This window comes from Ranitomeya imitator, chromosome 8 (genome assembly GCF_032444005.1).
Source record: "Ranitomeya imitator isolate aRanImi1 chromosome 8, aRanImi1.pri, whole genome shotgun sequence".
In the NCBI taxonomy this organism is placed as follows: Eukaryota; Metazoa; Chordata; class Amphibia; order Anura; family Dendrobatidae; genus Ranitomeya; species Ranitomeya imitator.
Window position 1 is genome coordinate 9,330,080 of NC_091289.1, and position 25,474 is coordinate 9,355,553.

Genomic DNA, 25,474 nt, shown 5'->3' on the forward strand with positions numbered 1-25,474 from the left:
TGCATATAGCAATAATCTGCATATAACAATAGTCTGCATATAGCAATAATCTGCATCGTGATCTGTATATAGTAATAATCTGCATATAACAATAATCTGCATATAGCAATAATCTGCATCGCGATCTGTATATAGCAATAATCTGCATCGGGATCTGTATATAGCAATAATCTGCATATAACAATAATCTGCATATAACAATAATCTGCATATAGCAATAATCTGCATATAACAATAATCTGCATATAGCAATAATCTGCATATAACAATAATCTGCACATGGCAATAATCTGCATATAGCAATAATCTGCATATGGCAATAATCTGCATATAGCAATAATCTGCATATAACAATAATCTGCATATAACAATAATCTGCATATAGCAATCATCTGCATATAGCAATAATCTGCATATAACAATAATCTGCATATGGCAATAATCTGCATATAACAATAATCTGCATATAGCAATCATCTGCATATAGCAATAATCTGCATATAACAATAGTCTGCATATGGCAATAATCTGCATATAACAATAATCTGCATATAGCAATCATCTGCATATAGCAATAATCTGCATATAACAATAATCTGCATATAACAATAATCTGCATATAGCAATAATCTGCATATAGCAATAATCTGCATATTGCAATAATCTGCATATAGCAATAATCTGCATATAACAATAATCTGCATATGGCAATAATCTGCATATAGCAATAATCTGCATATGGCAATAATCTGCATATAGCAATAATCTGCATCGGGATCTGTATATAGCAATAACCTGCATCCGGCGGTCGGACCCCCGGCCGTCATACATTGATCACTATCCTGATTACTAAGTATCAGCCCCTATAACTCATTCACTTGAATAAACTCCAGAACGAAATGCCGCCACATGGGCCTGAATAATGTCCTTCCTGGCCGCCCCCTTCAGAAGTGACCCTTTAAAACCCACAAATCTATCAGTTCCCCCGTGGACACGATGGTCTCCGGCTACCAGGGGATTTCTGGGTTATTCTAGGGGATTTTGGCCAGTCTCTCGCAGTAACGTTCATCCGTCATCTGACCAGACAGCAGTGAATGCCGCTCATTTCTGGGAGACTTGGTGCCAAGAATAGAGAACAAGGATTATTCTCATGATGATGAGGGTTGTGGTCTGACAGCATGTGACCCGCGTGTAAATCTGCAGATGGGTCACTATGAGACAAGGGACGATTGCGTAACAGACCGGCTGGATAACCCGATATTATGGGGGCAGCGGCCACCGTGGCTGGGGGGCCCCATACACAATGCATGGCTGTCAGCCCCATGCACAGGAGGGTTCCCGCGTTCTCTAGGAGAGGCGCTGCCAGAGTAAAGGATCAGGAGTCCAAAATCAGACATGTCGGATCCTTATCTCCCCCCGGCATCATCTGCCAGCAGAGATTCAGAGGACCCCAAATACATGGGACTGTCGGCTGAGACCACCGGTATCAGCGGGTCCGGCCGATCTAATGTGTATGGGGACCGTTATCACATGACTGGTCTAGTCCTGGATTAGTCATGGACTCATTACTGGAACTGGATCAGTCGTGATCTGGCAGCAGGTGCTCACATTCCCTGCACTGCCCCCGCAGGAGAATTGAGGCTTTACACTGTCCACTTTAAAATCAATAAGCTCATTGTGTAATTTATGGACTTGCTGCATCCCACAAAGCTCTTTGTAGCCTCTCTCCGCTTTGCCTAGTAGAGGGGGTCCCGAATTAGGGACCTCTACCCGTTAGAGGGATTCTGCATATAAACAAACCTATGGCCCCAGCGCGCTATCAAAAAAGAAAAAAGCACATAGTCACCCAGCTCTTCTGTCCTCATGGTCTCTGGGTGATTCCCTCTTCTTCTTTTGCAGCACATGACCGCTGCAGCCAATCGGAGGCAATGCATCACTGCTAACCAGGCCAAAACAGAAGGAGCCTCTGAGGAGCAGCAGAGGATCTCTGGGGGACTTTCTGCCATTTCTTTTTGTATAGCACATATGGGCCATACATTTATTATAAGAAAAGTTTGGAGGATCCCTTTAAGAATTCCATAATAAGATATTAAGAGGTTCTTCAATGATGTGATTGTAGATATTATAGAAGTTCCCCGCTTTGGACAATAAGCGATCATAACGCGACTTCAGTGATCGGGAGGAAATGTTCCTTTTCACTGCGGCGCCCCCACAGGTGGGATGAAGAATTACACAAATCTCAGGGGACGTCTATGTAATGCCGGACAGGACAAAGACAGAGGACGCTTCACACTTTACAGGTTACAGTTGAAGACCCCAAATAGTAGAGACCTCCTTTATTAACCCTAAAGAGTAAAAAGATGGTGTATGTCCCTTAAAAGTCAGGACATATGGTGAATGCCAAGAGGCTGAGCCCGCAGCTGATGCCCGGTAGGACTTACCGTGACCGGCAGGTAGTGGTCGGATGACTTACCGTGACCGGCAGGTAGTGGTCGGATGACTTACCGTGACCGGCAGGTAGTGGTCTGATGACTTACCGTGACCGGCAGGTAGTGGTCGGATGACTTACCGTGACCGGCAGGTAGTGGTCGGATGACTTACCGTGACCGGCAGGTAGTGGTCGGATGACTTACTGTGACCGGCAGGTAGTGGTCGGATGACTTACCGTGACCGGCAGGTAGTGGTCGGATGACTTACCGTGACGGGCAGGTAGTGGTCGGATGACTTACCGTGACCGGCAGGTAGTGGTCGGATGACTTACCGTGACCTGCAGGTAGTGGTCGGATGACTTACCGTGACCGGCAGGTAGTGGTCGGATGACGTGAGCGACTCGTTGATGCTGCAGTGGATGACCTTGTCATTAAAGACGATGAGCTCGCAGGGAATGTGCCCGACCTTCACCTGATATTCATCCACCCTCAGCCCGAGGTCGTCGTGTTCCTTCTGTAAGACATCATAGTCACCTGGTTATGTCAGCGTCCCGCCGAGCTGTGACTGGTCGGTTTGGGGGGGCGACCACGATGGTGGGATGAAGGGCGATTCCTTACATGTATCACCAGAGTCAGCGGCTCCCCGACGTGGTGCTTGATCAACTTCTCCTTCTTGGCGGTGAAGAACATTGGATCGGGCTGATACTCCAGGATGAACCTGTCGTCTGAATGTTCCTCCGCGGACGGGTCACCATCAAGGTCGCTTCTATCACCGGACACATAGACACCATTGATGTAGAACCCAACGCTGACGTTTCTCCTCTCCAGGGTGGAGTTTGGGGCCGTGGGGGAAGGGCAGGTGATCACGACATCGCTGAGAACGGAGCAATTCTAGGAGAAATCTAAGGGTCACGATTGGCTCCTTAAACTTATAGTTCTTCCAAAAACAGCGCCACACCTGTCTATAGGTTGACGTTGATATTGCAACTCAGCTCCACTGAAATGAATGGCGATGAAGTGCAATACCGCACACAGCCTGCAAACGGGTGTGGCGCTGTTTTTGGAATATAGCAGTCATTTTTTTTATTCTTATGGTTGTGCGCCAAATAGGTAATAAGATATCTCACCATTAGTCCTCCCTTGTGATCTCTGATCTTCATCTTCATATCTTGCACCATATCGAATCTTTCTCCCGTCAATGTGATGACTCGGCCACCACTGCGGGCGACATAGACATTTTAGGTGTGCAAGCGTTCACTACTGCCATGATGACCAGGGACCTCCAGACTGTCTTATAAGGGTCTTCATGACCCTGGGGGGCATCCATACCTCATGTGACTGCTCCTCGGCTCCATATTTCTGATCACCGGGTTTTCCTTGTACTGAAATGTGAGGTTGCCATTCAGACACGACTTTTGCTCAAACTGGACACAGATGCTGACGCTCTGGGTGGGAATGGCCTTCATTGCTGGAGCCGTGCAGCGGATACTGCTCTCCGTTCGCCTATAAAGAAAGGAAAATACAATAAAGGGGTCTTCCGATTTGGACTAAACCTACTTGTTGGACAGGTTTCTTGATACAGTGCTTGGCAAAAAGCTGTGATCTATTGGGAAATTTGCAAGTAAGTGCTCAAATTCCCTGCAGCACCCCTAGAAAAGAAACAAGGTATTACACCGTGTCCATTCAGATCAATGGGTTGTCTCTGTTAAAGGTGCTCCTGAGTGTGAGAGGATCAACCAGAGGTCACTAATAGGTTAAGTAGAAACCATTGAGAATAAGGACACAGAGATATCAAGAATTCTGGAAGTGGCCTCAAAGGAGACTTCTGTAAAAACACAAGACAGAAGCGTATATTCTGCAATTATCACTACACTGTGTGACTCACATAAGGTCTCCGCAGTCCAGGGACTCATTGAACAGAACGCGGACCGCTCCTCCGATGTCTAGATGTGTGCCGGATATGGTGATCTTCGTTCCTCCAGCTCTCGGGCCAAGATTTGGAGTCAGGCTGAAGACTTCCGGTAACTGCAAAGACCCAAAGTAAGGAAAGATCTGAGAGAGGAGTATTAGATCTCCACATGATCAGGGGCCCCATAAATAACGGGGTCACACTCTGACATTCTGACCATCATAATGGCAAATGAGATGAAGATTGGAAATGTCTAATCATGTTCTTCTCTCGCCCGCTCTGCCTTCCTCTATCCATCGCTCTGCACCCTCGCTACCTGTCCCTCATCTTGGAGCGGTGGCCGATCCTATCGGCCACCATGGTGGCTGCTCCGGCAGTTAGTCTATCCCCATCCTCCCGGCCACCATGGCGGCTTCTCCGGCATTTAGTCTATCCCGATCCTCTCGGCCACCATGGCGGATGCTCCAGCAGTTAGTCTATTCCGATCCTCCCGGCCACCATGGCGGATGCTCCAGCAGTTAGTCTATTCCAATCCTCCCGGCCACCATGGCGGCTTCTCTGGCTGTTAGTCTATCCCAATCCTCCCGGCCACCATGGCGGCTTCTCTGGCTGTTAGTCTATCCCAATCCTCCCGGCCACCATGGCGGCTTCTCTGGCAGTTAGTCTATCCCAATCCTCCCGGCCACCATGGCGGCTTCTCTGGCTGTTAGTCTATTCCAATCCTCCCGGCTACCATGGCGGATGCTCTGGCAGTTAGTCTATCCCAATCCTCCCGACCACCATGGCGGCTTCTCCGGCAGTTAGTCTATTCCGTCCTCCCGACCACCATGGCGGCTTCTCCGGCAGTTAGTCTATTCCGATCCTCCCGGCCACCATGGCGGCTTCTCTGGCAGTTAGTCTATCCCGATCCTCCCGACCACCATGGCGGCTTCTCCGGCAGTTAGTCTATTCCGATCCTCCCGACCACCATGGCGGCTTCTCCGGCAGTTAGTCTATTCTGTCCTCCCGACCACCATGGTGGCTTCTCCGGCAGTTAGTCTATCCCGATCCTCCCGACCACCATGGCGGCTTCTCTGGCAGTTACTCTATCCCAATCCTCCTGACTACCATGGCGGCTGCTCCGGCCGTTAGTTTATCCCAATCCTGCCGGCCACCATGGCGGCTTCTCCGGCAGTTAGTCTATTCCGTCCTCCCGACCACCATGGCGGCTTCTCTGGCAGTTAGTCTATCCCGATCCTCCCGACCACCATGGCGGCTTCTCCGGCAGTTAGTCTATTCCGTCCTCCCGACCACCATGGCGGCTTCTCTGGCAGTTAGTCTATCCCGATCCTCCCGACTACCATGGCGGCTTCTCCGGCAGTTAGTCTATTCCGTCCTCCCGACCACCATGGCGGCTTCTCCGGCAGTTAGTCTATTCCGATCCTCCCGGCCACCATGGTGGCTTCTCCGGCAGTTAGTCTATTCCTGCTCCTGTATGTGGATACGCTGCCACATGTTTGATACCAGGTGATACTTACCATAAAGGAATATTTCTCCTTAGATCGCCCTCTCCCATTGATGTCCACGGACACCCAGTCGCTGAGCTCTGCGGGAGCCTCTCCGGTCACACACACAATCCTGGATGTAAAGAACACTAATGTATACAATGTATCCATATACCACCGCCATGTAAAGCTGATACAATGGTAAGCTACAGTACATATATCGACATGATGACTGAGAAGGATAAAAGATGTCCAAGCTTTTACTCTACGTGATGGCATGCTATTGTCTGCTGTTATCAGGCATTTAAACATTAAAGCTTATCTTTATAGGGATTATCACTCAGCTTTCCCAGTATTCTGCCTTGTTATGAAGTTACATGGTGGCAGAGAATTCATCACTATATGTCTGGGCAGATTTGCCTATCTGGAGTCTGGGAGAGCTGGGTGACATGCTCCATGATGGCAGACATATTGGCTTATTGTGGGTGGCTATGATCTAGGACCCCAAATCTTGCCAGGAAGGAGACCCCGATACACAGGTAATGTTCAGCATTGCTGACAACCACTGCATCGTGGAATGGTTGTCAGTAGGAGAGATCTCAGGAGCTAGTGTCCTAGACTTCTGACTGTTGTGCACTCACTCTTCAGACACCAGATATCTCTCCATGACGGGGAAACACGGAACGTCTCCGATCTTCACCTTGTCAGTAATGTCACTGAAGCGACTGCCGAGATTGCGCCCCTGTACGGTGAGCATGGTGCCTCCGAGCAGGGGGCCGCTCACCGGCTCTATCTGCAAAGGGAAGCAAATGAGCAAACCACGTTATTAAAATGACATGAGCTGCAGAACGGATCCCCGGGGCCCCTGGTATTGTCTCCATATTTATGAGCCGGCTCTGGTAATTCTAATAATGAGGCATTTTACATGGAGCAAACATCACATTGCAGTGGCCTCATTCCATAAATATGCAGCCGGTGCTACCTTCCTGATCTCCGGGGACGGGCAGGAGCTCTGGATGGGCAGCAGTTCACTGTTCAGCCTGCAGGAGGCGCTGCTGTCACTCCAGGTGCACAGGTGTCCTAAATCTGTCCGGCCGAGACATCGGGAGCAGTCCGTGGTTTCTGACCCGCAGTTATAGACTTCAACTACGAGACAAAAGACGGGACCACGTGTCCGTAAAAAGAAAATGTATCTCTACATTTATTGGATATCGGAGTATAGGAACGGCTGGATAGGATCCGGTCTCCGAAAAAAACTCCTTTTTTGTACCAGTCATGAGAAATCCAGCACAGAAGTTGTATGGAAATCACGATGGAAGTGCACGGGGGCGTGTTACAAACAACAAAGACTTCTTCTTGAACACGCCCCCAGTGCACTTCCAGTCTGATTTGCATATTGAATGACTTCTTATGGATCTCTGCAAAAAAAAAATCATTTTTATTAGGGGACAGGATCCTATAAAGCCGTATCAATACTTCCAGAAATGTACCATCAGGTTCACTTTAAAGGGCAACTCCTCTCCGAACCTTCGAAGTTTGTCGTCATGGGGAGATCTGAGAAAGCTGGGTGCCAACCTGTATCATAGCCAAATTGCATGTAACGTGCATTGAATTTAAAGGTGATGGCCACTTTGCAAATGTAAGTTCCCCTTTAAATATAATTTTACTCATCTAGATACAATATTATCACAATGTAACTTTTTGCGTCCACCATCTTGCCCATGTTTAGTTCCTAGCTCCAATCACATTAGAACTGACGAATATAAGAAGAATTGTGAATGCAGCTCTGGGAGTGACCGGAGAATGAAACAATGGGATTCCCACTTTACGAGTAGATTACGATAAAGGTCTTTGTTGGGAACATGTAAATACGGATCGTTGTTGGAATACAATGTTGCATTATACTTTCTCGCACATATTTTGGTTTCAAATATTTGTATTGATTTACCGTATATTATAAGAAGAAAAGATAAGGCGAGAATGAGACAACATAGGAGAAAAAAAAACAATGAATGTAACAACTTTGTAACTCCAGTTATCATAACTTGCAAAAACTTTTTCCAAACTTTTACCCTGCGCCTGCTCTTCTTCCCTGCAGACTGTCCGCCCGGGGGTCACCGTGCAGACCATATATCCTACGTGTTTACTGTAAAGTTCACCCCCTTGTCTGTACAGAGGCGTAAAAAATGATCAGACTTCACAAAAGCCTGAACTACCGACTCATCCTCCCACACAGATAAACCGCTCTGAGTCTTTGTAGTGGAAGGATTTGATGAGTTGGTAAAGGAACGTGGGCCAAACTTCGCAGCCTGTTATCATCCCGAGCTGTCTTCTTGTATATAGTATATATCACATAAAAACTGTCCTGTCACTCCTGCCCTAGGAAATACACAAGAACATCTGCAGAGGGCGACAATGAGCACAAGACAAAGCTCCTCCCAGCAAGAAAATCTCTGCATAGTAATTGGTGAAAAAAATACTAAATTTGCAAAATTTTATTTAAAAAAAATCTTCACTATACATCTTAGGGTTGATTACTATATCATTTGTGTTAATATTAATGCTCTCTGGAGTTGCCCTTTAAATTTCATCCAATCCCTTAAGACGTTTTATGTTATTACTCCATCCTCCATATGTGATAAAACTATGGTAAACTATACAATAAACCTAATCTACGGCATAATAAGTGCAATAAATGTCATTAACTCACCAGTCAGCATGTCCGGATTGTCGAGAAATTGTCCAGAATGGTCCATTAGCTGCAAATTCACCTGGAATTTCTGGCTGTTCTCCGACGTGTGGAGCTGGTGGGAGGAATACAATGGTGGATCAGGGTCCTGGAGACAGACGTGTAGTGCTGCACTGACCCCAAACGTTGACCTCTAGACCAAAAACGTGCAATAACTAAGGATGCCCTGTGTCTGGAGAGGGGGATCCAATACTTTTGCATGCAGTGCCCTTGCTCCATTATATTGAATGGGTGTCTGGGGAGCAGGATTTGCAGTGGTACCCAGGCCCAGGTGATTGAGGTCTGCAGCGGGGGGGGGTCTCGCTCAGATTTTGCATTGACTGGACACATGTTATATCCATGAAGGACGATCATTATTACAGTCCTGGATGCCCAATGGGGGCAGTGTGCATGCTATAGTCTGCGGCACGCACAGGGTGACACTGCAGCCGGACCCCCGTCACATATAGATGGTCATTCTACTCACCAGGATGCTGCTGCACAGGACGGACGTGGAATTTAACCATCTGGCCGGGAAAGTCTGTTCTGCTCCAAAGTCACATTCCAAGGCGAGATCCTAGAGGGTGAGAGACATAGGAAACATCTGCCGGGTCTACAGCGCCGCCATATTTATACCGTCCGGGTCCAGCTGGGTCCTGAGATTACTCTGCTCTGCATTATTTTATATCTGTCCTTATACTTGTGGGAACCTCCAGATCACGGCGATCTCTGCAGGGTGCACGTGCTTTGTGTGTGACACATGGCGGCATTAATATGCAATAAATGATTGGGCAGTCACTGGCATATAAACAGTCATGGCAGAAAGTGAAGTATTTCTCCCCAAAAATTATTACACTTAATTGTTTAGTTATACAAATGTTTATTTTTGTACAACAAAAAAAGAGAAAAAAAAAAGGCAAATTGGACATAATTTCACGCAAAACCTCCAGAATGGTCTGGACAAGATTGCAGGCACCATTCCAAATTGTGGATAGACAACTTTGTTTGCAGCATATGATGCTCGTTCACACTCACCTGTGGCAAGTAACAGGTGTGGGCAATAAGAAAATCACACGTAAAACCAGATAAACAGGGGAGAAGTTGCCTCAATCTTTGCTTTGTGTGTCTGTGTGTGCCACGCTAAGCATGGAGAACAGAAAGAGGAGAAGAAAACTGTCTGAGGACTTGAGAACCAAAATTGTTGAACAATATCCGCAATCTCAAGGTTACAAGGCCGTCTCCAGAGATCTTGATGTTCCTTTGTCCACAGTCAGCAACATAATCAAGAAGTTTAGAAACCATGGCACTGTAGCTAATCTCCCTGGGCGTGGACGACAGAGAGTAATTGATGCAAGGATGTAATGCATCATAGTCCGGATGGTGGATAAGCCCCAATCAAGTTCCAAAGAAATCCAAGCTGTCCTGCAGGCTCAGGGTGGATCAGTGTCCGTGTGAAGTATCTGTCCACATGTAAATTAAATGAAACACTATGGCAGGAGACCCAGGAGGACCCCACTGCTGAAACAAAGACATAAAAAATTGAGACTGCAGTTTGCCAAAATGTGAGTAGGCCAAAATCCTTCTGGGAAAGCGCCTTGTGGACAGATGAGACCAAGATAGAGCTTTTTAGTAAAGCACATCATTCTACTGTTTACCGAAAATGGAATGAAGCCTACAAAGGAAAGAACACAGTACCTACAGTCAGATATGGTGGAGGCTCACAGATGTTTTGGGGTTGCTTTGTTGCCTCTGGCACTGGTTGCCTTGACTGTGTGCAAAGCATCATGAAATCTGAAGATTTCCAAAGGATTTTGGACTGCAATGTAATGTCCAGTGTCAGAAAGCTGCGCTTGCGTCCTAAGTCATGGGTCTTCCTGCGAACACACTTCAAGAAGCCCCCAGAAATGGATGGAAACAAAGCGATGGAGAGTACCGAAGTGTCGGCAATGAGTCCGGATCTAAATCTTAATGATCACCTGTGGAGAGAGATCTTAAAATTGCTGTTGGGAGAAGACGACTTCACATGTGAAAGACCAAGAGCGGTTTGTAAGAAGAGTCATCCAGAATTCCAGCTGAGAGGAGTAAGAAGCTGATGATGGTTATAGGAAGCCATTGATTGCAGTTATTTATTCCAAAGGGTGCAACCAAATATTAAGTTGAGGGTGCCAATAATTTTGTCCGGCCCATTTTTGGGGTTTTGTGTGAAATGATCTGCAATTTGCATTTTTTTTCCTTATTTTTTTTTTTGTGTTTCAATATACACATAAAGGAAACGTGTGTATAACAAAACATGTGGAATTGCAATAATTTTCTGGAACAATATCAAGGGTGCCAACACTTTCGGCTATAACTGTATATATACATATAAACTAATGCGCTAAGATATGGAAACATTGACTATGTGAAATGCAAACTCCACTACTGGCATATAGTCTATACTTAGAAAATGGCGGTACACAATATTTTAACTTTTAAAAGAATTTTATTTGTTTGTTTTTTTTTTAAATATTTAAAGTTTTAAAAAGTTTGTCAAAACTATGTTTGAGCCCAAACACTCTCTGAGAATCGGGAGATCACTTCCAGTATAGAATCTGTTAGGGTCTAATGTATTCCCATAGATCTTACATTGTCAGTGGATCCACGTGATATTGGGGTACGATGTCTAATCCTACACATAATCTGCTGTACGAGTGGATACATTACCTGGGACACATTGACATTGGCCACAGAGAGGATGAAGTCCTTGGCGATCCCTGTAGGAGTGGGTGCAATGTGCCTGGTGGTGATCTGAGGACAGTCTGTGCTGTTCTATGGAGGATATATAAAGAGGTCAGTAAGCTGCTGCACAGCTATCCATTTTAGTAGTGGTAAAGAAAAATGAAGATTTTTTATATTATTGTCTCTTTTTGTTTTATTTTTTGTAAACCCCACAATGGCACATGTAACAACCTCATTTACCCACCTATATTTGTCGTCCATGTTCAGTGGGAATAATTTATTTTTTATATAAAATAACCCACAATACGGCCTTTTCAGCTGTTCGCACCAACTCATTCTACGTGTAGGCAAACACATTTTGCAATCATACATCACACGGCACAATAACAATCAACGCTAATTCCCATAATGTACTGCAGGAAGGGGACACAATATCACGTTTGGGATTTGGACTTTACTAAAAAAATTTACTTTTTGAAATGAGATTTATCCTGGCAAATAGCAGTTACTGGAAATATACTATGGGGAATTATCGGCTTGTCTCGTTAAGAGTCCTGGAGGTCTCCGGCTGACCTTGGCTTGATGAATACAATTATATCCTAGTGGGAGTAAAAAAAATCTAAAAACAACACACAAATCAGTCAGAGGGGTCAAAGGACAAGTAGACAACCAAAATGGCCCAGAATAGAGGAAAATCAGATTGCCTGCTTTTATTTCTGCAATACCTTTATATAAGGGCTTTAAGCAACCAACCTGACCTTATCTTAGTGCATAAATGTTACACCGCTCTCTACGATTTTCCTGTACTTTCTTTCCTTGCAAGGATATTTTGTGACTTTTTTGTAGTCTTAGTATTGTGCAGAAGGCAGGACATAGGTCTAGGAATTTGTGATCAATAATCATGCAGAAGGGTTGAAGCATTCGCCTATTACAGACATTGCCACCCAACGTATGAAAAATACAATTTGTCAGGAAGTGGAGTGGGCCGACATATTTCTGTAGTCTCGAGTCGTATGATCTCATGGGATATCATACTGTACTCCTATTGTTCGATGTCCAAGTTTCCTCCAATTCTCGGCTTTCGGCAAACAATAGCGGAGTCTTCAGAGCTTCCGTTTGGGAGATCACATCATGGACAGGTGACCTCGGCTATTTTTACATGACTTTATTTTGGACGGGGATAATGGGCTGATAGTGTGTGGTCTGAGGAACGAGGAATTCAGGGATGTGTGCGATGATAGAGGAGGACGCACACAGGAATGTCAGGATGATTAGGTTTTGGCCGGGTTCGCCCTTCATTTTTGAGGAGCCTAAAGATCTGGACTCTCAGAGAACAAGGTCAAGCTTTGTGCCAAGGGATGGAAATATTCCAAAAAAGTAGCAAAGTCAAACTTATTTCTGTGACACAAGTATTACTGAGTATCAAAGTGCCATTCGGTGGCTGCAAATGACCTCGCCCAGGGACGGACTGGCCCCCCGGATATCCAAAGAATCCTCAGGTGGGCCCTGCCGAGATCAATGGTGAAGCACAGGTCCACCATATTCACTACAAGTACTCACTTTTGCATCGTGTTTGTGTGCTCCACTCCTCAGAGAGTCGTGCACACTTCAATCTACTACCGGATGCACTTGGTTATCCGCACAAGCGATGCTCCGTCCCACGATGGGTCCTAGCCCCATACAACCCAGCGATTTTCCGCCACATGATGTGTCCTCGACCCATACAACCCAGTGATGCCCCGTGACACGATGCGTCCTCGCCCCAAACAACCCAGCGATGCTCCGCCACACAATGCGTCCTTGCCCCATACAACCCAGCGATGCTCCGCCACACGATGCGTCCTCGCCCCATACAACCCAGCGATGCTCTGCCACACGATGCATCCTTGCCCCATACAACCCAGCGATGCTCCGCCACACGATGCATCCTCGCCCCATACAACTCAGCGATGCTCCGCCACATGATGCGTCCTCGCCCCATACAACTCAGCGATGCTCTGCCACATGATGCATCCTCGCCCCATACAACTCAGCGATGCTCCGCCACATGATGCGTCCTTGCCCCATACAACTCAGCGATGCTCCACCACATGACGTGTCCTCGCCCCATACAACTCAGCGATGCTCCGCCACACGATGCATCCTCGCCCCATACAACCCAGCGATGCTCCGCTACACGATGCGTCCTCGCCCCATACAACCCACGATTCTCCGCCACATGATGCGTCCTCGCCCCATACAACTCAGCGATGCTCCGCCACATGATGCGTCCTCGCCCCATACAACTCAGCGATGCTCCCACACACGATGCGTCCTCACCCCATACAACCCAGTGCTGCTCCGCCACATGACGTGTCCTCGCCCTATACAACTCAGCGATGCTCCGCCACATGATGCGTCCTCACCCCATACAACCCAGTGCTGCTCCGCCACACGATGCGTCCTCGCCCCATACAACTCAGCGATGCTCCGCCAAATGACGTGTCCTCGCCCTATACAACTCAGCGATGCTCCGCCACATGATGCATCCTCGCCCCATACAACCCAGTGCTGCTCCGCCACACGAGGCATCCTCGCCCCATACAACCCAGCGATGCTCCGCCACACGATGCGTCCTCGCCCCATACAACCCAGTGCTGCTCTGCCACACGATGCGTCCTCGCCCCATACAACCCAGCGATGCTCCGCCACATGATGCGTCCTCGCCCCATACAACCCAGTGATGCTCTCACACACGATGCGTCCTCGCCCCATACAACCCAGCGGTGCTCCACCACACGATGCGTCCTCGCCCCATACAACTCAACGATGCTCCGCCACATGATGCGTCCTCGCCTCATACAACTCAGCGATGCTCCGCCACATGACGTGTCCTCGCCCCATACAACTCAGCGATGCTCCGCCACAGGATGTGTCCTCGCCCCATACAACTCAGCGATGCTCCGCCACATGACGTGTCCTCGCCCCATACAACTCAGCGATGCTCCGCCACACGATGCGTCCTCGCCTCATACAACTCAGCGATGCTCTGCCACACGATGCGTCCTCGCCCCATACAACCCAGTGATGCTCCGCCACACGATGCGTCCTCGCCCCATACAACCCAGCGATGCTCCGCCACACGATGCGTCCTCGCCCCATACAACCCAGCGATGCTCCGCCACACGATGCGTCCTCGCCCCATACAACTCAGCGATGCTCCGCCACATGATGCGTCCTCGCCCCATACAACTCAGCAATGCTCCCACACACGATGCGTCCTCACCCCATACAACCCAGTGCTGCTCCGCCACATGACGTGTCCTCGCCCTATACAACTCAGCGATGCTCCGCCACATGATGCGTCCTCACCCCATACAACCCAGTGCTGCTCCGCCACACGATGCGTCCTCGCCCCATACAACTCAGCGATGCTCCGCCAAATGACGTGTCCTCGCCCTATACAACTCAGCGATGCTCCGCCACATGATGCATCCTCGCCCCATACAACCCAGTGCTGCTCCGCCACACGATGCATCCTCGCCCCATACAACCCAGCGATGCTCCGCCACACGATGCGTCCTCGCCCCATACAACCCAGTGCTGCTCCGCCACACAATGCGTCCTCGCCCCATACAACCCAGCGATGCTCCGCCACATGATGCGTCCTCGCCCCATACAACCCAGTGATGCTCTCACACACGATGCGTCCTCGCCCCATACAACCCAGCGATGCTCCACCACACGATGCGTCCTCGCCCTATACAACCCAGTGCTGCTCCGCCACACGATGCGTCCTCACCCCATACAACCCTCCACTTTTTGCTTTATTTTTGCTGTTAAGCAGAAACAGAAACATCCCTTTAGAGCTCTGAATTCTCAAAATCCCATCTTTAAGGTGTCATTTATCAAACTTTATGCCAAATTTTTGCATGAAATGAAACTTTTCAGAAAGTTACATTGTTACCTGGGATAGTTCTGCACAAAGAAATTGGGACTTTTCAAATTTGAAAAATGATGGAAAAAGTGGAGCAGTCTCGAGAAAAAGATGTATTTTAGGCAAAGGTAGAAGAAGAAACTGAGCAGTTTTCACATTCACAGTATTAAAACTCAAAATGCACCAAATATACTCCACTATCGCCTTTATTTCCTTGAAAAAAAATTGACCCAAAGTGTGGTTCACGCCGTCACCATAAACCCGGACATTTTACTTTTGGAGAATGTCATTTGCATATCATTTTCCCCGGATTCGCTGCCAGTCTCTCTTACAGCCCCAATGACTCTAGATTATTCCATAAATTGCAACCAGAACGCTTCACTGTGGGAAATTCTGCTCATTTTCAGTAACTGGTGACCGTACTTGTAGTGTATACAAATAATTCTTACGCCCGTGACCCTGCATACTTCATAGTGTGCGAAAAACACGAAAACGAGCACAAATGAAGCGCGGGATCTTCCCATTCGGCCATGAAGATAAATGTGTCTCAGATGTTCCGGGCTGAGATACATCAGTGATGTCTATGACGGATTCCTGCAAATTCTCACGTCAACAGGACAAAAAACACAAAACCTTCTCCAGTCACCGGGGCTAATGCTGCTGGTAACGAGATGATGAGTCCTCAGAGCCATCTTCTCTAATTAAGGGATGAGGCGCTCGGTGGAAAGAGATTCAATTTCAGCCCCAGTGCAGGGTCCTGATTAATGGGATTATGGCCGAGGCCTCGCAGTTCAGGTAGCGGCATCATTAGTTTATGGCCTTCTGTACAAACACCTTAGTAACTCCGGGCAGCAGCTAATGAGCAACTAATCTTTTTGTTTTGCTGAGTCCTAAATGGCAGCTGCTGTAAGAGAGGCCGTGAATCAGACGCCCACAGCAGAGACATGGGGAGCAACACGGCATTAATTACAGGAGGCAACAACAGCTGCACCAGCAGAATAGGGAGCGCAGCTCTGGGGTATAATACAGGAGGTAACTCAGGATCAGTAATGTAATGTATGTACACAGTGACGCCACCAGCAGAATAGTGAGTGCAGCTCTGGAGTATAATGCAGGATGTAAATAACGGATCAGTAATGTAATGTATGTACACAGTGACTGCATCAGCAGAATAGTGAGTGCAGCTCTGGAGTATAATACAGGATGTAACTCAGGATCAGTAATGTAATGTATGTACACAGTGACTGCACCAGCAGAATAGTGAGTGCAGCTCTGGGGTATAATACAGAAGGTAACTCAGGATCAGTAATGTAATGTATGTACACAGTGACTGCACCAGCAGAATAGTGAGTGCAGCTCTGGGGTATAATACAGGATGTAACTCAGGATCAGTAATGTAATGTATGTACACAGTGACTGCACCAGCAGAATAGTGAGTGCAGCTCTGGAGTATAATACAGGAGGTAACTCAGGATCAGTAATGTAATGTATCTACACAGTGACTGCACCAGTAGAATAGTGAGTGCAGCTCTGGGGTATAATACAGGATGTAACTCAGGATCAGTAATGTAATGTATGTACACAGTGACTGCACCAGTAGAATAGTGAGTGCAGCTCTGGAGTATAATACAGGATGTAACTCAGGATCAGTAATGTAATGTATGTACACAGTGACTGCACCAGCAGAATAGTGAGTGCAGCTCTGGAGTATAATACAGGATGTAACTCAGGATCAGTAATGTAATGTATGTACACAGTGACTGCACCAGCAGAATAGTGAGTGCAGCTCTGGAGTATAATACAGGATGTAACTCAGGATCAGTAATGTAATGTATGAACACAGTGACTGCACCAGCAGAATAGTGAGTGGAGCTCTAGAGTATAATACAGGATGTAACTCAGGATCAGTAATGTATGTACACAGTGACTGCACCAGCAGAATAGTGAGTGCAGCTCTGGAGTATAATACAGGATGTAACTCAGGATCAGTAATGTATGTACACAGTGACTGCACCAGCAGAATAGTGAGTGCAGCTCTGGAGTATAATACAGGAGGTAACTCAGGATCAGTAATGTATGTACACAGTGACTGCACCAGCAGAATAATGAGTGCAGCTCTGGAGTATAATACAGGATGTAACTCAGGATCAGTAATGTATGTACACAGTGACTGCACCAGCAGAATAGTGAGTGCAGCTCTGGAGTATAATACAGGAGGTAACTCAGGATCAGTAATGTAATGTATGTACACAGTGACTGCACCAGCAGAATAGTGAGCGCAGCTCTGGGGTGTAATATAGGAGGTAACTCAGGATCAGTAATGTAATGTATGTACACAGTGACTGCACCAGCAGAATAGTGAGCGCAGCTCTGGGGTACAATACAGGAGGTAACTCAGGATCAGTAATGTAATGTATGTACACAGTGACTGCACCAGCAGAATAGTGAGTGCAGCTCTAGAGTATAATACAGGATGTAACTCAGGATCAGTAATGTAATGTATGTACACAGTAACTGCACCAGCTGAATAGTGAGTGCAGCTATGGAGTATAATACAGGATATAACTCAGGATCAGTAATGTAATGTATGTACACAGTGACTGCACCAGCAGAATAGTGAGTGCAGCTCTAGAGTATAATACAGGAGGTAACTCAGGATCAGTAATGTAATGTATGTACACAGTGACTGCACCAGCAGAATAGTGAGTTCAGCTCTGGTGTATAATACAGCATGTAACTCAGGATCAGTAATGTAATGTATGTACACAGTGACTGCACCAGCAGAATAATGAGTGCAGCTCTGGGGTATAATACAAGATGTAACTCAGGATCAGTAATGTAATGTATGTACACAGTGACTGCACCAGCAGAATAGTGAGCGCAGCTCTGGGGTACAATACAGGAGGTAACTCAGGATCAGTAATGTAATGTATGTACACAGTGACTGCACCAGCAGAATAGTGAGTGCAGCTCTAGAGTATAATACAGGATGTAACTCAGGATCAGTAATGTAATGTATGTACACAGTAACTGCACCAGCTGAATAGTGAGTGCAGCTATGGAGTATAATACAGGATATAACTCAGGATCAGTAATGTAATGTATGTACACAGTGACTGCACCAGCAGAATAGTGAGTGCAGCTCTAGAGTATAATACAGGAGGTAACTCAGGATCAGTAATGTAATGTATGTACACAGTGACTGCACCAGCAGAATAGTGAGTTCAGCTCTGGTGTATAATACAGCATGTAACTCAGGATCAGTAATGTAATGTATGTACACAGTGACTGCACCAGCAGAATAATGAGTGCAGCTCTGGGGTATAATACAAGATGTAACTCAGGATCAGTAATGTAATGTATGTACACAGTGACTGCACCAGCAGAATAGTGAGTGCCGCTCTGGAGTATAATACAGGATGTAACTCAGGATCAGTAATGTAATGTATGTACACAGTGACTGCACCAGCAGAATAGTGAGTGCAGCTCTGGGGTATAATACAGGATGTAACTCAGGATCAGTAATGTAATGTATGTACACAGTGATTGCACCAGCAGAATAGTGAGTGCAACTCTGGGGTATAATACAGGAGGTAACTCAGGATCAGTAATGTAATGTATGTACACAGTGACTGCACCAGCAGAATAGTGAGTGCAGCTCTGGAGTATAATACAGGATGTAACTTATTAACAGTATAAATAATATAAAACTTTTTATGCACATTTCTATGTAACGGTGAGCAGAGCAGCAGATTGCAGGATACATCCCTGCATTATGTTACATTTTATTCGGCTCTGGGTTTCTTACCTTGATGGCGGCGTCGCAGTGTGAAGTGTTGTACACGCACTTGTGCTGCCTCTCACACCACGTACACGGCCATGGAGACGTCACGCAGCTCGTGCACCTGTAATATCGTGGGCACTAATGTTAGAAAACTTCTCGCGGAGGTTCCACAACGGAACACAGAGAACGCGGGATCTTACGATGTTTTCCGGTGGATCCTCTGTGTCCTCTCACAGTCATAGATCACAATGTTCTGCTGGGCGAGGTGGATCCCGTCTACAGCGACGGCCATAGTAATGGTCACGTGATCTGGATGAAAGACGGACCGTCGGGGTCATATATATTTGCCTTAAAGGTACAGGCCGACTGACAAATGGTCGAATCGCAGGGCAATTTCACGGTAATCTGCCATCACCCGCGGCTGCTCAATGCTTCCATTTTCACGGTAATTTGGCCATTAAGAAGTTTCCGGCCCTATGTAACTAAATCCTAGTTATTCTATAGTTCTGAACAGTTCTTATATTATTTCAAGGCCTCTACTTGCTGTCAGTGAATAAATATATATTTTTTTATATTTAGAGGATAAAAAAACCTCTAAACTAGTTCTGCTCACAGATGAAGTTTTGTTTCAGTGTATCAGGCAAATGTGAATCTTTTTGGCTTGTAATCGCAATCACAGTACAAATCTCTCTTCTGTACAGATAATTTGCTACAATATGTCAGTGCAGATCAAATGTATGAAATCTAAAGCATTATCTAGACTGGATGTAATTGTAACAAACCCTCAGCCATAAAAAGTAGCAGTCAGGTTTTCAGCCTCTGGAAGTAAAGGAGAATGGTCTCAATCACTGACAGCAAGCAGAGTTATTGGAAAAAGTAAGAAAGGAATACTCCCAATAAAGCCACATTTTCTAGAGAAGTTACTGGAACGTTTCGGGCTGCAGAACGTTGTACCTTGATTTGCAGCGAATGCTGGGATCTGATCTTTGGGGAGGAAGGCGCAGTAGGCCCAGTGCTGGGAACTGCCGGCATCATAGGTGGCCGCCGGCAGGAGCGCGCCAGTGCCGTAGTCACAGGATGTGTTCATCTGCGCCAGGCTGGGGAGGTTCCCTGTGATCTGCAAGAGGATTGTCTATGGGAGAAGAGAGAAGAGTCACACATGGCCCAATCACAGGGGCTGGAAGCAGAGATATGGGGGGCTGAAGGCTGGCACATGGGCACAGTCCCTGGTATAATGGCTGAAGGCTGGCACGTGGGCACTGTCCCTGATATGATGGCTGAAGGCTAGCACGTGGGCTCTGTCCCTGGTATAATGGCTGAAGGCTGGCACGTGGGCTCTGTCCCTGGTGTAATGGCTGAAGGCTGGCACATGGGCACAGTCCCTGGTATAATGGCTGAAGGCTGGCACATGGGCACTGTCCCTGGTATAATGGCTGAAGGCAGGCACATGGGCACTGTCCCTGGTATAATGGCTGAAGGCTGGCACGTTGTCACAGTCCTTGGTACAATGGCTGAAGGCTGGCACATGGGAACTGTCCCTGGTATAATGGCTGAAGGCTGACATGTGGGCACAGTCCCTGGTATAATGGTTGAAGGCTGGCACATGGGCACTGTCCCTGGTATGATGGCTGAAGGCAGGCACATGGGCACAGTCCCTGGTATAATGGCTGAAGGCTGGCACATGGGCACAGTCCCTGGTATAATGGCTGAAGGCTGGCACATGGGCACAGTCCCTGGTATAATGGCTGAAGGCTGGCACATGGGCACAGTCCCTGGTATAATGGCTAAAGACTGGCACATGGGCACAGTCCCTGGTATAATGGCTGAAGGCTGGCACTGGGTATACAGACAAATCAGGCTGGAGCTATAATGGTGACACAGTGTGGGCACCTCCATAGCGGAATGGGTACTAGTGTGGTAATATGACGACTGTCACTGTAATGGGACTTCTTATGTGTGGACTCTAATAGGGCAGGTAGCAGGCGAAGATCTAGGGGTACTATGGTTAACATGGTTATGGAGGCACTGTGTCTGGCTCGTTTATGGAGGCACTGTAGCTGGCACTGTTATGGAGGCACTGTGCCTGGCACTGTTATGGAGGCACTGTGCCTGGCTCTGTTATGGAGGCCCTGTGTCTGGCTCTGTTATGGAGGCCCTGTGTCTGGCACTGTTATGGAGGCCCTGTGTCTGGCTCTGTTATGGAGGCCCTGTGTCTGGCACTGTTATGGAGGTCCTGTGTCTGGCTCTGTTATGGAGGCCCTGTGTCTGGCTCTGTTATGGAGGCCCTGTGTCTGGCACTGTTATGGAGGTCCTGTGTCTGGCTCTGTTATGGAGGCCCTGTGTCTGGCTCTGTTATGGAGGCCCTGTGTCTGGCTCTGTTATGGAGGCCCTGTGTCTGGCTCTGTTATGGAGGCCCTGTGTCTGGCACTGTTATGGAGGCCCTGTGTCTGGCTCTGTTATGGAGGCCCTGTGTCTGGCACTGTTATGGAGGCCCTGTGTCTGGCACTGTTATGGAGGCACTGTAGCTGGCACTGTTATGGAGGCCCTGCGTCTGGCTCTGTTATGGAGGCCCTGTGTCTGGCTCTGTTATGGAGGCCCTGTGTCTGGCTCTGTTATGGAGGCCCTGTGTCTGGCACTGTTATGGAGGTCCTGTGTCCGGCACTGATATGGAGGCCCTGTGCCTGGCACGGTTATGGAGGCACTGTGTCTGGCTCTGTTATGGAGGTCCTGTGTCTGGCTTTGTTATGGAGGCACTGTGCCTGGCTCTGTTATGGAGGCCCGGTGTCTGGCCCTGTTATGGAGGCCCTGTGTCTGGCTCTGTTATGGAGGCCCTGTGTCTGGCTCTGTTATGGAGGCCCTGTGTCTGGCACTGTTATGGAGGTCCTGTGTCTGGCTCTGTTATGGAGGCCCTGTGTCTGGCTCTGTTATGGAGGCCCTGTGTCTGGCACTGATATGGAGGCCCTGTGTCTGGCACTGATATGGAGGCCCTGTGTCTGGCTCTGTTATGGAGGCTCTGTGTCTGGCACTGATATGGAGGCCCTGTGTCTGGCTCTGTTATGGAGGCACTGTGTCTGGCTCTGTTATGGAGGCCCTGTGTCTGGCACTGTTATGGAGGCCCTGTGTCTGGCTCTGTTATGGAGGCCCTGTGTCTGGCACTGTTATGGAGGTCCTGTGTCTGGCACTGTTATGGAGGCACTGTGTCTGGCACTGATATGGAGGCCCTGTGTCTGGCTCTGTTATGGAGGCTCTGTGTCTGGCACTGATATGGAGGCCCTGTGTCTGGCTCTGTTATGGAGGCCCTGTGTCTGGCTCTGTTATGGAGGCACTGTGTCTGGCTCTGTTATGGAGGCCCTGTGTCTGGCACTGTTATGGAGGCCCTGTGTCTGGCTCTGTTATGGAGGCCCTCTGTCTGGCACTGTTATGGAGGTCCTGTGTCTGGCACTGATATGGAGGCACTGTGTCTGGCTCGTTTATGGAGGCACTGTAGCTGGCACTGTTATGGAGGCACTGTGCCTGGCTCTGTTATGGAGGCCCTGTGTCTGGCTCTGTTATGGAGGCCCTGTGTCTGGCTCTGTTATGGAGGCCCTGTGTCTGGCACTGTTATGGAGGCCCTGTGTCTGGCTCTGTTATGGAGGCCCTGTGTCTGGCACTGTTATGGAGGTCCTGTGTCTGGCACTGTTATGGAGGCCCTGTGTCTGGCTCTGTTATGGAGGCCCTGTGTCTGGCTCTGTTATGGAGGCCCTGTGTCTGGCTCTGTTATGGAGGCCCTGTGTCTGGCTCTGTTATGGAGGCCCTGTGTCTGGCACTGTTATGGAGGTCCTGTGTCCGGCACTGATATGGAGGCCCTGTGCCTGGCACGGTTATGGAGGCACTGTGTCTGGCTCTGTTATGGAGGCCCTGTGTCTGGCTCTGTTATGGAGGCCCTGTGTCTGGCTCTGTTATGGAGGCCCTGTGTCTGGCTCTGTTATGGAGGCTCTGTGTCTGGCACTGTTATGGAGGTCCTGTGTCTAGCTCTGTTATGGAGGCACTGTGCCTGGCACGGTTATGGAGGCACTGTGTCTGGCTCTGTTATGGAGGCCCTGTGTCTGGCTCTGTTATGGAGGCCCTGTGCCTGGCTCTGTTATGGAGGCCCTGTGTCTGGCTCTGTTATGGAGGCCCTGTGTCTGGCACTGTTATGGAGGCCCTGTGTCTGGCTCTGTTATGGAGGCCCTGTGTCTGGCTCTGTTATGGAGGTCCTGTGTCTGGCACTGTTATGGAGGTCCTGTGTCCGGCACTGTTATGGAGGTCCTGTGTCTGGCTTTGTTATGGAGGCCCTGTGTATGGCTCTGTTATGGAGGCCCTGTGTCTGGCACTGTTATGGAGGTCCTGTGTCTGGCACTGTTATGGAGGCCCTGTGCCAGGCTCTGTTATGGAGGCCCTGTGTCTGGCTCTGTTATGGAGGCCCTGTGTCTGGCTCTGCTATGGAGGCCCTGTGTCCGGCTCTGTTATGTGTCTGGCACTGATATGGAGGCCCTGTGCCTGGCTCTGTTATGGAGGCCCTGTGTCTGGCTCTGTTATGGAGGCCCTGTGCCAGGCTCTGTTATGGAGGCCCTGTGTATGGCACTGTTATGGAGGCTCTGTGTCTGGCACTGTTATGGAGGTCCTGTGTCCGGCACTGTTATGGAGGCCCTGTGCCAGGCTCTGTTATGGAGGCCCTGTGTATGGCACTGTTATGGAGGCTCTGTGTCTGGCACTGTTATGGAGGCCCTGTGTATGGCTCTGTTATGGAGGCCCTGTGTCTGGCTCTGTTATGGAGGCCCTGTGTCTGGCACTGTTATGGAGGCCCTGTGTCTGGCTCTGTTATGGAGGCCCTGTGTCTGGCACTGTTATGGAGGCCCTGTGTCTGGCTCTGTTATGGAGGCACTGTAGCTCATCTTGCTATGAATGCGCTGACGATCCTACCGTTTCCTGTCCCCCCGTCTTTTGCGCCCCGTTATTATCACCTGGGTGTTGGAGGACACATCGATCTCCCTAGGGATGACTTGTAGGGCCGGGCACCGGTATGTGCCATTTGTGCTGGGGCCAGTCCAGAACACGGAGTCTTCAGAATAGCGACATTCCTGCTGCATGGAGCACCTGTATATACACATGGATATATATGAGCGTCCCCCGCCGCACCCTGACGTCCCCCACATCACCCTCCAGAGAGGCAGAATCAGCAGAGACAATGGAAAATTCCCAGAGTTAATAGAAGTGAGCTGAAGAGAAATTAATGAGGCTGACGGGATCTGAGCCGGAATAGTGATGTGGAATTATCTGGGATCGGACACTTTTGCTTCCGGTGACCTTCACACCTCGCTGACAGTATCTATAGCTGCCGTCGCAGGTAGCGGCATATATTAATCCGCTGCCTAATTAATCAGATGGAAGCATCAGCGTGAACCTGGGCCGTGGCTGGTGATTTACGTCCGGCCCGGTAATGAGCACATTCTATGTTCTATTGTCAGCGCCGTGAGATTTGTGTCTGTGCCGCTACCCGGTGACAAACGGCAAATTAAGTTCTCTACAATCGTATTAGATTGCTGCAAACAAATGAAGGAATTAGCAGCCCCAAATCGGAGCAGAATGTGGCCTCATGACCAGTGATACATTGTTGCAACTTGTTATCTAAAATGTTTCACCTTGTAGAAGTCAATGGGGAAATAAGAGCATAAAAATAAACATGTCGCCATCATGGAGCAAATACTATGGCCGGCGCGTAATGGGGGGCACTGGAAGGGATGGGGCTAAAAGGCAGAACAGGAGGTTTAGTAGGAGGGTCTGAGAGGGACTGACCATGGGGGCAATACAAGAACTGCAACTGAAGGAACAATTATGTCTGTAGGAAATTATTCCCATTGTTCAAAACTATCTATGATGCCCGTCCCTTTAATTATAGTAAAAAAAATATCTGAATAATAGTCATAACTGTAGGACTAACCATCCACGAACATCTCAGAGCTGAGAGACTCACCTGGCCTCCATGGTGCACCATCCGCAATAAGGGTCCGCAGCCTGGAGACACTCCGCACAGGAGAGGAACTTCTCGCAGTCGGCAACTTTCACGCGACTCATCTGCACGAAGAGGAACATAAAGCACCGAGGAATAATAGGAGAATCACGGAACCAGGAGAAAGAAACCACGGTCCACAGGCTACCTGGTGGGAGCTCATCACATAGAGGTAGGTGGGATCCACAGGGTCAAACTGCATGATGTGGTGAACCGGCTGCCCCCGAGCGATCAGGACAGACTGTCTGCTGACAATATTCATCCCGGCATCAAGGTTAATCTGCCAAAGTACAGACCGGTATTCAATAATGATATGTATATAACGACTAATGGTGACACCTTATAGCACCAAAGACATACTGATAGGGAATTTAGATTGTGAGCCCCAACAGGGACAGCGATGATAATGTGTGCAAACTGTAAAGCGCTGCGGAATATGTTAGCGCTATATAAAAATAAAGATTATTATCATTATTAT

General features: G+C 48.2%; 1 protein-coding gene across 2 annotated transcripts in view; it reads right to left on the reverse strand.

Moving 5' to 3' along the window:
* PLXND1 (plexin D1) overlaps positions 1–25,474 on the reverse strand; it is a 104,164-nt gene that overhangs the window by 26,888 nt on the left and 51,802 nt on the right. For both annotated transcript variants that reach the window (XM_069736235.1, XM_069736234.1), the window contains exons 3-19: positions 25,145–25,276; positions 24,961–25,061; positions 23,951–24,083; positions 19,923–20,100; positions 19,169–19,277; positions 18,993–19,089; positions 11,254–11,358; positions 9,038–9,127; positions 8,533–8,626; positions 6,805–6,968; positions 6,464–6,615; positions 5,856–5,955; positions 4,315–4,454; positions 3,759–3,932; positions 3,557–3,647; positions 3,048–3,320; positions 2,794–2,943 (exon numbers count right to left, since the gene is read on the reverse strand). In XM_069736235.1, the coding sequence (XP_069592336.1) occupies positions 2,794–2,943; positions 3,048–3,320; positions 3,557–3,647; positions 3,759–3,932; positions 4,315–4,454; positions 5,856–5,955; positions 6,464–6,615; positions 6,805–6,968; positions 8,533–8,626; positions 9,038–9,127; positions 11,254–11,358; positions 18,993–19,089; positions 19,169–19,277; positions 19,923–20,100; positions 23,951–24,083; positions 24,961–25,061; positions 25,145–25,276 (2,283 nt within the window). The remainder of the gene's footprint in view (positions 1–2,793; positions 2,944–3,047; positions 3,321–3,556; positions 3,648–3,758; positions 3,933–4,314; positions 4,455–5,855; positions 5,956–6,463; positions 6,616–6,804; positions 6,969–8,532; positions 8,627–9,037; positions 9,128–11,253; positions 11,359–18,992; positions 19,090–19,168; positions 19,278–19,922; positions 20,101–23,950; positions 24,084–24,960; positions 25,062–25,144; positions 25,277–25,474) is intronic.